Below are 15,314 nucleotides of genomic sequence, written 5' to 3'. Positions count from 1 at the left end.
TTTTTAAAATTCCAGGGAATAAGCCAACTCATCATACTTGCCACACCAAAGAGGTGACTTCTGATAAAAAGATGCACATGGTAAAGTCTAAAGAAATTCACAAGCAATGGCGCTATAGGGAGTTTCTAGAGAGACTACCACAGAGAATTGCTTGATAGCTTTTCTAATCCCCAACCAGCCTACTCAAGGTGGTCTTTGTGTTCTTGCAGCACCAACAAGTACTTTAGGTGCTATGCCTAAGACTAAGAGGGCTGCTAGTAAGTAGCTGCTACCACGAGTTTCAACAACCCTGACAGGAAGAATAAAGCAGCAGGTTTAAAACAGATGCGTCATTTCTCTTAACAGTAAAGAGTAGTTTTATTTATTTATGTATTTAAATATATTTATTGCTGAAAGTATCACAGGTGTCCCCCTTCCCTCCCCCCAGTGATCCCCTCCACCCCGCATCTGCCCCCCCCCGCCCCCTCACTATTGTCTGTGTCCATGGGTTAAGCATATATGCATTTAAGTTCTTTCATTACTTTCTCCCCACCCGCCCCCCACCCCACCTCCCCTCTGAGATCCCTCAGTCTGTTCCATGCTTCTATGTCTCTGGACCTATTTTGTTCATCAGTTTATTTTGTTCATTAGGTTCCACATATGAGCGAGATCATGTGAAACTGAGTCAGGAAGAATCAGAAAACCCAAACAGGCCAACCACCACCAATGAAACTGAAGCAGCGATCAAAAAGAGTAGTTTTAATAGAAATCTTTGCAAAGCAACCAGGCTCATTCTTTTTGGTGCAAGGCTAAGTTATATTTCAAACATTTTGTAAAACTCAGTATTCTCAAAGGCAAAATGAGAAATGAGACGGAAAGAGGAGAGGAGGAGCAGGAAGGGGGAAAGCAGAGAGCAGAGCCCCGGAGGGAAGCACACGGAATGCTCTGCGACAACTCTGCAGCTCTGTCCGCTGACCTCTGCACCCTCTGCTTAGACGGGCCTTTCACCCAACAGGATCTGAGTTGCCCTCTCAGCAGCCAGGAGATGAGGCCCTGATGGGATCTCTGCTGGAAACAGAACCCACTTCAGGGTCCAAGTTAAGGTTCACGGGCAAGAAGATACTGTCTTCTTGGCTGCTACTTGAGATACCTTTTCTTGTCCAGATGAAAATACAACAAAAACATTTTCTAAAATCCTCCTTGCCCGGCCGGGCGTGGCTCAGCGGTTGAGCATCAACCTAGGATCCAGGCGATCAGGGTTCGATTCCCGGTCAGGGCACATGCCCGGGTTGCGGGCTCGATCCCCAGTCCGGGACGTGCAGGAGGCAGCCAATCAATGACTCTCTCATCATTGACGTTTCTCTCTCTCTCCCTCTCCTTTCCTCTCTCTGAAATCAATAAAGATATATTTAAAAAATAAAGTAAAATCCTCCTTAACATTTTTCATAGTCTTACCATTTATCGGTCATTTCCTAAGAGGACACAACCCGCATCTTGCTAAAACCTTGCCTGTGCTCTTTGAAGCAGTATAGCTGGCCTGTGTTTCACTGAGCCCCACCCACAGGGCTCAGAGCTGGCCAAAGTCAGGGTCTCCAGATGAACTCTGCTCCAGGAACACAGTACACTCTAGACCAGGACTTGACATACAGCAACTTGATTAAAGGCATCTGGTGCTGAGAATATATTCCACCCACTCCACTACGCTCTCTTTTGTGTATTTTAAAGTAAGATCCCAGTTCCTCCAGATAATGCTCTTGTCATAATGAAAGGATATCAGTGATTTGTGGTCTTGGAGATAATTTCATTAACTAAGGTCCAGACTTAGGAAGAATAGACTTGTCTACCCAGGGATCCACAAGACTCTCCCATTCTAAGACTCATTTGAGTTAAAACCAAAGAGGCAAAATATGAACAAACACATTAAATAAATGAGTAAGCAGATAAGTAAATAATCAAAATAGCCAGAAGTCTCTCTCCTGTGAGAAAATGAGGCTCTACCAGAGACTGAGACTGCCAGAAAGGTGTGGCACTCAGCAAGTCCTTTCACCACAAACATCTTACTATAAAGAAACGATTTACAAGCTCCAGCTATTAGTACTTAGAATAACTGAACAACTGTGAACTGCTAAAATGCAAATATTTTTGAAACTTTCAGTTTGTTAACTCTGCAACATTTTACTTTTATTATTATTAATCCTCACCCGAGGACATGTTTCCATTGATTTTTATAGAGAGAGGAAAGGAGAGGGGGAGGAAGGGCGGGGAGAGGGAGAGGGAGAGGCGGGGAGAGGGGGAGAGAGAGGGAGAGAGAAATATCGATGTGAGATAGAAATGTCAAACAGTTGCCTCCTGCACATGCAGGGGATTGAACCCGCACAACCTGGGCATATGCGCTAACCAGGAATCGAACCTGCGACTTCTTGGTGCATGGGACCACGCTCCAACTGAGCCACACCGGCGAGGGCAACTTTATACGCTTCAGAGCAATGTTTCATCGAATGCTTACAAGGATCTCAGTCAAGATTTCCCTTGTTAATCAAAAATTTATTTCCCCAAAAATATATAACCTAATTCATAGTGGAAGCACAAGATTACACTTGGACATATCCTACTGATAATCCTCAGAATTCCCTTCAGAGTTAGGTTTCTGTAACCTCCATTTAATTTTCCTCAGAAATTTCTTAGTTGGTTTCAATCACACTGTAATGAAATCAAAGTACTCATAAAGTAGACTACAAAAGCATGAAACAGCTTGTTTTTTCCTAAAGATTTTCTCGGTTAACCCTAAAATAACTGTGGGGTCTACAGGAAAAAGGTTTTGAGTCCCAGTTAAAAGAGAGACTCCCTCCACAACAATTAGGACCATTTTCTCCCACATGGCTGAAGGGCAGCTCTATGACATTCTTTCATATTCGGAGAGGACGACTGTCCTAGCTCCCTTGGCTCTTTTCTTCTGGAAAAAGTGGACCCTAAATTCAACACACACACATGCTGCACTGCTTAGGTCTAAATAGAGTGACTATGGTGGAAGGTTTTCCAAAATCAATGTGAAAAATGCAAAGCTCCTTACTTTGCTGTTCACTGAATAATGTAAGCAAACCAGTTCTCTCATTTCTTCTTCTTACAGAGCTGATGGCAGGAGGTGGCAGAACAGCCATGACAGCAGATGAGACCCACAGTCCCGAAATGCTGCACAAGCCACACTGCTGAACCCACCACGAAGGCTGCAGTGTGTTCCCCAGGCGCCCCCCAAAGAACCAACAGCTATTCTGCTGGTCTCACCATTGAAAAGAGATTGTATCTACTGGTTCTTTATCTACTGCTTCCCACCCAAGAAACTTAGCTCTTTTTTTTTCTTTTTTTAAAAAATATATCTTTATTGATTTCAGAGAGAGGAAAGGAGAGGGAGAGAGAGACAGAAACATCAATGATGAGAGAGTCATTGATCAAGCCCGCAACCAGGCATGTGCCCTGACCTGGAATCGAACCCTGATCGCCTGGATCCTAGGTTGACGCTCAACCGCTGAGACACGCCCAGCCGGGCCAAGAAACTTAGCTCTTAAAGACTGTCTCTAGCAGCCTCTCTGGCTTCAATGTCCTTGCTCAGACATTTCAGAGAACCCTGCTGACATACTTTCTACACAAACAGTGCCCTGAAAAGATGAATAAAATACAAAGCCACAAGACTTCTGAACACATACTGTTCAACCACCATTTCAGGGAGGTAACCACCTACCACCGTTCTTTTTTCTTAGGCAAAAGCTACAGACCTAGTGCCACACTGACAGAAGCTACAAAACTAGGAATGGAAGCTTAGAGTTAGAAAAAGTCCATTGGACAGGAGGTTAGGTCATCAGGTCTACTCATTCTCACCTGCAAATAACACAGAATTATCAAACTTCAATTCCTAATAAAAATAAGTGGTGGCATTTCACATTTGAGACGTGCTCAAGTTAAATTAGTCCATGCTGAGGAAGGAACATTTACTGAGCTATATCATGGCTGCCTCCAAAACAGAAATGTACAGAGAATAAGGGAAGGATCTCAGCACAGGGCAGAAATCTCTGGTAATCCAAGGGTTTGGGAGAAGACAAACCCAAGAGGTCTCTAACCATACCCCAACTGGAGTTGCTGCCAAGTCTACAAAGGACACAGCCATCCAGAAACCCTCTTGATCAGAGCCATCCACCCTAGAAACCTAACACAGACTTAACCCTTAGGTGCTTTTACATACCCTCAGACCATCTAGTGTATTAAAAGGCATCCCTTTTATTTGTTTGAAGGTTATCAAACAAAATAAGTGATCATATAACTGAAAATTTCTCCTCTTTTTAGGAAAAAGTGTGGAAAATACATTTAAAAAGGGAGAGCCTTGAACAATGTTAGGAAGCACCTTGAGGTTTCTGTTACATAGAACAGACTGCATGTCCATATTTCCTAAGATAATTCCAACTTCATGGTCTGTCCTGTTGAAAGGCTATGTGTCGGGCAGTACCAACCAATTTGAGGTTCTAGGAGATGGTCACATTACAACACACAACTGGCTCCTCTCAAAAAGATTTGAAATTCAATGTAGTACTGAGATTATTTCTTCTTGTGGGAAGACTGCTAGAGTTTTATAGATTTAAAAATGCCTTTATCACCCAGCCGGTGTGACTTAGCAGTTGAGCATCGACCTAGGATCCAGTAGATCAAGGTTCGATTCCCAGTCAGGACACATGCCCAGGTTGTGGGCTAGATCCCCAGTCGGGGGCGTGCAGGAGGCAGCTGATCAATGACGACTCTCTCATAATTGATGATGCTATCTCTCTCTCTCCCTCTCCCTTCCTGTCTCTGAAATCAATAAAGATATATTAAAAAAAAAATGCCACCCAGCCGGGCGTGGCTCAGAGGTTGAGCATCGACCTAGGATCCAGGAATCGGGGTTCGATTCCCGGTCAGGGCACATGCCCCGGCTGCAGCTGATCAATGACTCTCTCATCATTGATGTTTCTATCTTTCTCTCTCCCTCTCCCTTCCTCTCTCTGAAATCAATAAAGATATGTTTAAAAAAAAAAAAATGCCTTTACCTTTTCCCCTGCTACCTTTTCATCCTTCAAAATCACTAGCCAGAACAGAGCATGTATTCTTCTTATTTATTTTTAATGGATTTTGAGAAACATTGATGAGAGAGTAAAACATCAATCAGCTACTACCTCCTGCATGCCCCCCATTGGGAATCAAGCCCACAACCCAGGCACGTAGGACTCAAACCAGTGACCTCTTGGTACATGGGATGACAGTTCACTGAGCCGCACTGGCCTGGCAGGACATTCTTTTTTTTTTTTAAAACATATATTTATTGATTTCAGAGAGAGGAAGGAAGAGGAAAGAAAACAGTTGAAACATCAGTGATGAGAGTCGTCATTGATCGGCTGCCTCCTGCACGTCCTCGACTGGGGATCAAGCCCACATGTGCCCTGACCGGGAATCGAACCGTGATCTCAACCACTGAGCCACACTGGGCCAGGCGGAATATGTATTCTTTACTCAATAACAGATATGTTCTCTCGGCTGACTAAGCATGTAGATGATGTTTTAAAGCACTAGGATCATAAACAAATACACTTTTAAACAAATAAGAAGAATGTATCTCTCTGAAATGCTTATCGGGACACACAGAATGGAAAGAGCTCTTCAATACTGTCGGAAGTGAAGAGGGACAAAGGAGTGAGACAGTTTATGTTGAAAGGTCGGCTGTGCTGACGGTTCACCAACAGTTCAGGCATAAAGTGCACTGTGAGCTGCAGGCACAGCGGACAAAGCTGGATGTGACCCAGAGAGGAGAAAATGATGAACCACATTTAAGAAAAGTGAGAGCGCCCAGAAATAAGATCAAGATATATTCTTCTTAAGATAAGCCTGGCAGGAATGCTGGTGCTTTCAGACAGGAGGCATTCTACTTCTGTCCTCTAGAAATCTTATTCACATGTAATAAGATTCAGAACTCATGCAGAAAAACTGCATCCAAAGCAGCCCAGGCAGAACATGGTCTCTGTCATTCTGTAACCTCACTAGCTTCTGAATCTACTGATCTCGTATCCAAACTTCAGACACTGACGCCAATGCTGGTCTATTCCACTACCAGTTATCAGTCTATGTGTAATTTTAAAGGATATAAAAACATTTTCTATTTTATTATTATTTAGTATATTTTATTATTATAAGGATAAATAAGGTTTGGAGATAAGGTTTGGAAAATTAAGAGACTCCTTCTTAGTCTCCCAGTGCCTATTCGCTTCCTTTTCCTTGGAAGGAAACGGGAACTTAAATGGTGACATGGAATACAGGAGTTTCCTGGCCCTCCCTGGTTATGATTAAATTCTCATCAACTGGACATAAGCATAAATATTGCTTGCCAGGCGCAGGAGCTATTCTTAAAGGGAGGGCGAGGTCCATTTTCATCCCTCTTCTTTCCCACTGGTCGGCAACTCAAGCAGCCATCTTGGACAATAAAGTAGAAGTCGCATGCTGAGGACCGAAAGGGCCTGTGTTCCTGACGTTCACGGCGCCACCGTAAGAAAGCCCGGATGACTTAGACATTATTCATCAGAGAGAAATGAGCTCATTAACTCATTTAAGCCGGTTATTTCTGTCACTCACAGCTGAATCTAATCCTGATACAGATGCTTTTGGAAATTACTGGTGATAGGCAAAGGTAGGTATAGGTATATTGCTCAAAAGACATAAACTATAAAGAGAAGGCTATAGAATAACTAGTTACGTGGTAGAACAAAAGGTATAAAAAAATGGCAAAAAATCCTCATGGGTCTGGCCAGGATGGCTCAGTGGACTGAGCGTCATCCCAAGCACTAGGAGGTTGCTGGTTTGACTCCCGGTGAGGGCATGTGTCCAGGTTGCGGGCTCAATTCCCAGTAGGAGGCGTACAGTACGCAGCCGACAGGTGTTTCTCTCTCATCGATGTTTCTATTTCTCCATCTCCCTTCCTCTCTCTCTAAAAATCAATAAAAACATTAAAAAAAAATCCTCATGGTTTTTCTGTCAAGCTCCAGTCCTGTATCTCTAATGGTTACCTAAAGGTCCTGATGTCACCTTACACTCAACACACCTCAAACAATCATCTTATTCTTCCCTCCCAAACGCCTTCCCTTTCCACATGCTGTATTTCTGTTCAGGGCACTAACATTCTTCTAACCTCTGAGTGGCCTTTGAATCTGCCCTTTCTTTTGCCCCTCTCTGATAGCCAGTGTTACCAAACCCTAGAAAATCTTCAAACTCTTTCAAATCTGACTTTTTCCTTACATATCTGCTCCCAGCCCCTAGGGCAAGCCATTACCCCCTCACATCTCAACTATTGCTCTAGATCCTAAGGGAACTTTTCCTCTGCAATTTCTCCCCATCTAGTCAAATCTATGTGCTACCACAAGAAGAGTTCCCTACAGTGTCATCTTAATTCTGTTACATTCTTGTGGCTCTCCTATGTCTTCAAATTCAATAAATGCAAGATTCCTGACAACCTACCTGCACTTTCCTAATTATCCCTTTCACAACTTCCTGGGGTGTGAGGATAAGACTCAGACAGGAGATCGGAAGCTGGAACAAACAAGGTGTGACCATCTCTATGAGAACAGAAAGGGCATAGAGTATTACTATATGCTATCAAAGCTTATAGAAGTACCGGCTCCCTGGCATATGTGTTCAGTTTGGCTCAAATAAGCATACAAATTAAAAAAAAAAAAAAGATTACAGAAGTATCAGAATCTGGCAAGTAAGCAGTTGCTCAGATTGGGAGGACTGGAGCCTTCTACATTATGCAGAAACAAAAAAGATCCCTAAGGGCTATGAAGAGGCATATAGCATCAGAAATGACTCTATTCACCAGTCATTAATCCAGCTAACAAGTATTTATTTAGTACATCATATGTTGCCAGGTCCAGCTCTAAACCATTTGGGTAGTGAAGGGAAAAAAAGGAAAAGAAACAATACCTGCCATCATGGACCTTTCAAACTAGAGATGTCTGATTTTATCTAGTGACATCTGCTTTATTGTACATAGATCTTGACTAGTGATTTACCCAGACACTTTGTCTGGTTCAGCTATTTACTTAGGGCTCCAGTGCTATCTTTTTTTTTTTTTTTTTTAAAATATATCTTTACTGATTTCAGAGAGAGGAAGGGAGAAGGAGAGAGGCAGATAGAAACATCAATGATGAGAGAGTCATTGATCGGCTGCCTCCTGCACGCCCCCGACTGGGGATCAAGCCCACAACCCGGGCATGTGCCATGACCAGGAATCAAACCGAGATCTCCTGGATCCTAGGCCCATGCTCAACCGCTGAGCCACGTCCGGCCGGGCCTGTTCATCCTCTTGAGAGAATTAAGAGGCCTGGAAGCAGTTCCCAATAATGAGCCCCAGGCAACAGGCTAAATGAGAAGTACTGCTGCTGCAAAAATAACACCCCTGGGCAATACCACGTCCTTATCTAGCCATATACTCCAGGGAGCCACGGCTTACGTGCTGTTCACTTAAGATTCCTTGTTCCAGTCAGATGAGAAGTTGCTGTGATAACAAATATATACTCAACGGGCAATGCATGCCAGGCCCAGCTGTAATCACCTTACAGGCACTAACTCATTAATCTCTACACTGGGACACAGAGACATTAAGCCACCTGCCCAAGTTACATAGTAGGTAGGTGACAGAGCTGGGATGCAACCCCAGGCATCTGCCTGCAGAGTCCATATTTAACTACGATATACCACCTTGTGCTCAGACAAAACTCAACCATTGCATAGGTAACCAGACTGCATAATCAAATCACCAATTCTTAAAATCATTTTTAATTCTCCTGAATACCCCAACCCTCCGGAGAGCGAGAATCTTCAATAACTGTTGATTACCAATTTTAGAGTGCATTCCCCCCCCCCCCCCCCCCCGGACAAATCCCCTGCGGGCAATCAGAGGAGGGTACTGAGACTGAAGCTTTCAGGAAGAATGGCAGGACTCAAGCCACAAGCTATACAGCTGAGCTCTGGCCGGAATGCCACACTCTTCAGTGAAGTAGTTTTGGGGTGAGGGTTTAGGCAATACCGCAACTTTGCAGGATGTTTAAAGATTTTGTTGTTGCTGTTGTTACTTGGAATGCACACAGTTTAAGTACTGAAGTGTTTCATGCAGTATTGCTACCAACTTGAATAAGATTCCAACAATCTGGGTCTTCACTTATTTTCCATTATGGCCTCACAGAACAGTCAACAAGAACTCTGTCAAGGGGATATGCTCTTAATTCAGTCACTCTCTGAGGATCTAGCAGCATTTATACTGCTAAAAATCATCTTCCCATGCCCCCCCACACAAGCTTTCCCAAGTGATCTCATTTCCATCACAAGGACAGATCCCACCTAAGATGTGGCTTCCTTCACATGCATTCAGAAACACCCCGCCACCCTGGTATCCTCAAAAACCCAAACTCTCTTAACTTTGTTGACACAAATAACACTTTCATAAAATTTCATGTATTCTACAGCCTTTATGCTCCCACACCAGAAAAGGTCAGCATCTCAGAGAATTTTCATGTCAGCTGGTAACAGAACCCTTTTCCTTGCCCTTTATGAAGTCAAGCTGACTATGTCATACAGCCAAGTTATCTTTGGCTGAAGAAGGCCACTGATGCTAAGAAAGTTGAGTAAAAATTCCAGGGAAATTAATTCTTCTCCCAGAGCTATCTTTCATAAGAGAATTTTAGTGACTATTTGGCCGAACATGAACAGGCAACAAACATCACATCTGCAAATCTGAGAAAATAAAACGCTAATTCCTACAGACCAAATGACAATAGTTTGAGGAGCAAGTAGTCAGAACTGGGCAACCACTGAAAGGGATGGGTTCTCTTAACACAATGCTTACTACCTCCCAAGTCCCCTACTGCAATGGCACATCCAGCGAAAGGAGGAAATATTCAGCCTCAACCTCCAGGGCCTTGGAAAACAAAGTAAGTCAAGGAAGTATGCCATTGTTAGAAACAACTTTCTCCACAGGGGGTGGAATAAAAGGCTTCGCCTCCCGGTGTTTGCTGGGTTTCCACCTCTTCCTAGGCAAAGAAGGTAAAAGTATGAGCCGATAGACCTGTTAGAAACTACTTCACTTAGCTTGGCTAAGTGATGCCCTGATGAGTCCCCCTGGCTCAGTACTGCTGCAGAGCATCCTAAGGTTTGATGCCCCCGTGAAGGCACTGGGAAAGGGCTAGAGAGGCCTTGGATATCATCTCGGACAACCTCATTAAGGCATATATAACCCATAATATTTGACAAAGCAAGTTGGCAGACCTATAAATATTAGTCAATGATAAATAAAAATCATTTCACATCAAGAGCAGGACCACAAAGATATAAAAAACTCAACCGAAATCATTTCATAGAAACCTCCTCAGAAGCATACTCAGAGGTGCCCAGCAGATGGTGACTCAAAATCTGCATCAATTTGGTGTATAAGTGAAACCTGAGGGAAGGAGAACGGATGAACAGACAGAGACATTCATCCTCCATAAGCCCCCCGTTTATGCATCCAAAGGAGTAAGGGTTTCGTCCCTCACATTCTTATGCCTTGCGCTGTGTTCTTGGGAGCTTGATCCACATATTTCCTTAAAGAATATCCAGATATGAACGTGTATTTTCCTAAAATTAGGATTGGAAATTACTTGACATGAAGAAGTGGGAGAGGAGAAGGAGATGATTGTCTAATTTCAAATGCTTACTAGGTACCAGGAGCTATGCAAAATGTTCTGTATGTATTAATCACCAAGAGTTACTCCTCAAATGTAATGTCACTCAAGAAGCTTCCCTGACCACCCATCTAAAATCACCCCATCATGCATCCTCTCAATACCCTGTTCATTATCTTTAGAGCACTGAACACTATCATATATTTTTTTAAATTTGCCTACTTGCTTATGCACTAAAACAGAAGTTACACAATTTTGTTTTGTTTACTGCAGCATCTCCAGCATCCAGAAAGGTGCACCTGGCACACAGGAGGCATCATGAATATATCATCTCATCTAATCCAGACCAGAGCCCCATGAGGTACTGATAACACAGGGAACTGTGGCTGAGGGAGGTTAAGAAACTTGCCAGAGACAACCCAGCTAGGAAGTAACATCTGACTGCAGAGTCTACATTCCTCTTTTCTATGCTATCTACAAATTTCCATGGAGATCCCAGTCTCAAGAATTTTTCCATCAAAATGATCTGCATACATCTGCATTGTGGTAAAGGTTATTAAAAGAGTGCTGATTGGCCCTGGCCAGTTTTGCTCAGTGATTAGAACGTCGGCCCTCAGACTGAAGGTCCCAGGTTCGATTCCAGCCAAGGGCATGTATCTCAGTTGCAGGCTTGATCCCCGGGCCCCAGTTGGGGCACGTGCGGGAGTCAACCAATCAATGTGTCTCTCTCACATCAATGTTTCCTTCCATATCTCTCTCTCCCGTTCCACTCTCTCTGAAAAACAATAGAAAAACCATCTTTGGGTGAGAATTTTAAAAATAAATATATAAAAATTAAAAAGTGCTGCCCGGCCGGGCGTGGCTCAGTAGGTGAGCGTCGACCTGGAATCCAGGCAATCTGGGTTCGATTCCCAGTCAGGGCACATGCCCAGATTGTGGGCTCGATCTATGACTCTCTCATCATTGATGTTTCTATCTCTCTCTCTCCCTCTCCTTTCCTCTCTCTGAAATCAATAAAGATATATTAAAAAAAAAAATTAAAAAGTGCTGACTGGATAGTGAAGTCTATGCAGTTCAGCAAGAGGATACTGTTGTGTGGCAGTACTAGCAGGGGAAGAATAAAAATCTAAGAAATGGAACCAACTGAATTAGGCTATGGTGATTTCTCATTAAGGAATAACTCCAAAGAACATTAAAAATGATATCAGACAAAAATCTGGAGTTTGAGAGAATGCCCTATAGAATCCATGAGTACCACATAATCTCTGTCACCTTTCTTAGTCTGATTATAAGGTCCTAGAAGACAGAGCTGTCCCTTACTTGTACTCCTGCAAAGTGCTGTATGGTACCCTATGCACGATAATGTCTACCTGTCGCCCTGTCCAGTGTGGTTCAGTTGGTTGAGTGTCATCCTGTGCACCAAGAGGTAGCAGGTTCGATTTCTGGTCAGGGCACATTCCCAGGTTGCAGGCTCGATCCCCAGTAGGGGACATGCAGGAGGCAGCCAATCAGTGTTTCTCTCTCTCTTTCCCTCACCCTTCCTTTCTCTAGAAATCAATAAAAATATGTGGGGTTTTTTTGGTGTGTTTTTTTAAAGTCTACCTGTCAAACACTCTGTTTCACACTTGGAAGAATCCTAGGCCTGCTCCTGCTTTGTTCTGCTGCCCTATTCGCTGGGCAAGGATCATTCATCAGGGACCTGGAGTCCCTAAGAGTGTTCACAGATTGGGTGGCAAGGCTGAGAAGAGAGATACCTCTTATATAAAATAACGTTTTCCCAGACATGGCTCTAATAGAAACCCTAAGGCTAAAACCTGTTTTTAAAGAAGACTGCCCTAGTTCTAATTGGCACTATTCTTTAGGGGGCTGGATACCTTAGACAAGATTTTTTTGTTGGGATGGAGGGAAGAGGCAGTTAAGACACAATACTGCTTTCTTTTTTAAGATAAAAGATTAAATAGTTCCGAAAAAAGCAACACCCCTCTAGGAGAAATGGGAGAACGGTACAAAAGAGGTGGCATCTGCCATGGCTCCCCCATTTATGTTTCCACCACTCAGAGTATTGCTTAGTGCTGTGGTAAAGGACTGAAAGACTATTCACTGATAAGAACAAGATGATTATGAATTAAATGCATGTTCTCAAATTAGAACAGACTGTTAGAATGAATCAACCATAGCATACAGATTGGGACCTTCATTCTTGTCTCCCAATACTGGAAAATAGCAATTTCTGACTCACAATTAGAGTCTGTTGAATGACTAATTCAATGATGGACATGGAACAATCAGGCAACAAGAACTCAGTGAAGGGGATATGGTCCTAATCCAGTCATTCTCTGAGGATTTAGCAATATTTACACCACTAACAATAGTAATGGATATGTCAGTTTCCTCTCTAATTAGTGCTTCTTCCAAAGGTTTTAGAGGATGTCACCTCTCTAAGGGGAGTTAGAACATGGCCAAAGAACGGAAAGGTTCAGCATAGTGAGCCACGCTGAATGGAACAAAGCTGACAAAAGGGCGGTAGGCTATAAAAGAGGACCTGTTCTCAAGCCAATACTACTCCTCTCAGGCAGAGCCTTCTTTCAAGATTCTGGGTGCACTGCACTCACACTGTTAAGGATAGACAGTGGGTTCATAAAAATCAAACTATATCGCTAAGCTTCTTTCTCTCACTTTACAGGAGAGGCACTAAGACACCACAAAAAAACAACAAGCAAACAAAAAAACTTTCCCCAAGGAAACACCAAGACAAGAAGGATTCTATCCATTTCATTATTCTTCCCAAAACTACCGGGCAGGGTTTAATTAACAACCCAGATGACAGATCTAGGTGGCAAGTTGAATACATCTAGGTGTCTCAAACAGAAGTACAGATTCAGATTCACCAGCTTTGACTATATGCAGTCAAGAACTTGAGTACAAAACTCTAATCTGCACAGAGCAATGATTAATGCAATATACACAAACAATCCACGACTCTCTCCTCCCCGATGGCCCCTGTACGAAAGTAGCACATGCAGGTGGAACCCGAGTGCCACAGGAGTTGCCATCAGCGGGCTTCACCCTAGGTCTGGATAAGAGTACTGACCCAGAATTCCTGTGCCAGGCAGTTCCTTGAGATCACAGGCACTCAAGGATCATTCTTTGCATCAGGATCCACATCTCAGTCACACTCCACAGGGAGAAAGCACTCCAGACCTGTCATTTTCCCCCCATCTACTATCTTTGGAATATAGTCCAACTACAACTGGGCTCTGGTTTTTAAAATACACTCTGTGCCCATTAACTCTTCAGAGGAACCTTCCCAGCCTCTTTTAAAGTTTCTCCTCACAACTGCTTTTCAGTTGGAATGTGGTATGCTCCAAATAGAGATTTCTGGTACCTTTCCAAAGTTTAATCATTTGAAACCCTCCCTCCCCATACATAAAAATATATCCTTCCAGCATCATTTGACCGAAGTATAAAGCAACCTGGTTGGCCTCCATGCATCCGATGGCATCTTCCAAGAGTGAAAACTCCACGCAGACATAGCCATAGTCGTAACCTGGGGACAGCATTTAAATACAGACGGGAGTGGTGTTAGTGCCTTGCAAAAACAAAAAACACACTTCAATCCCCTGTTCCTGAACCCCTTAAACACAAGCCCTCCCAACTAGCCCCTCCCTCCCCTAACTAGACAGAGCTGCTACCCCAAACAGAAAAAAGTACTGAAGGAGAGTCTGGATGTTTCTGGACTTCGAGAGTCATTCCAAAAATGACTTTTTCTATTAACCAAGGAGAGCCTCTGCGCTCTTTAGCACTGATGATCTGGCAAGGGTACTCCCACAGAAAGTTCAAGTGGGGACCCAAAGCATTTTAACCACATGATGAGAAATAAGGCTGAATTTTCTGGTAAAACAAAGTCAACAAGAACAGGAAAGTACCAGGAAAAAAAAAAGTATCCCAAGAGAGAAAGTAGAAGCAATTATCCCAAAGCTACACTAATAGTCACCACTTTTCAAGCAGAAACCACCTTCAAAGACAGAAGTGCTGACAGACTGAGGCAACTACTCTGTTTGGATACCACAGGAGGCTTCTGGTTGGCAGGGACAGACCATTTCAGGTCTCCTTTTTTTTCTTGTTTCAACTCAAGCCATAAACCAGCTAAATCTTTACAAAAGGAAGAAGGTGTAAAAGCATAAATAAGTACAAAGAGCTGGGTCCAAAATTGTGCTTATGCACAAAGACTGGCGGTGGGATAGGCTGGGGGAGAGACAGCTGTGGTTAGCAATCAATACAAATTGAAGAATTGTACGTACCATTAGTTATAACACACCCTTCACCTTTCTCCTGATCAAGTGTCATCTGCGGCTCTCGTGACCCATGAAACTGTGAAGTCATGGGATTTACAGGCTGCTGAACTCTAATCCCAACCCACCCTAGAATTTCCCTGTTATGCCAGCATCTGACTATAAAACCACACTTGTCAATGCAATGCTCCACAAGGGGCTTCCACGCTTCCTCCACTGCCTCACAGGATAAAGAAGCTCATCTTTAGGAGTGACACTGTACAAATGGAACAGCAAGAAAAGATGTGGTTTGTTCAGATGAGAAATAAAACTCAGGGAAAGA

The 15,314-nt window shown here is 43.3% G+C and overlaps 1 protein-coding gene across 5 annotated transcripts in view; it reads right to left on the bottom strand.

Moving 5' to 3' along the window:
• The window catches only part of RBM6 (RNA binding motif protein 6), a 60,215-nt gene that overhangs the window by 21,308 nt on the left and 23,593 nt on the right, over positions 1–15,314 (bottom strand). For 3 of the 5 annotated variants that reach the window (XM_081160416.1, XM_081160418.1, XM_081160417.1), the window contains exon 6: positions 14,174–14,247. The exons of the other annotated variants lie outside the window; for them this stretch is intronic. In XM_081160416.1, the coding sequence (XP_081016542.1) occupies positions 14,174–14,247 (74 nt within the window). The remainder of the gene's footprint in view (positions 1–14,173; positions 14,248–15,314) is intronic. 5 annotated transcript variants of the gene reach the window in all.

The sequence above is a fragment of the Miniopterus schreibersii genome (genome assembly GCF_964146895.1).
Source record: "Miniopterus schreibersii genome assembly, chromosome: 15".
NCBI lineage: Eukaryota > Metazoa > Chordata > Mammalia > Chiroptera > Miniopteridae > Miniopterus > Miniopterus schreibersii.
Note: the sequence above shows the minus strand (reverse complement) of the source record. Positions and strands in the feature narration are given on the sequence as shown.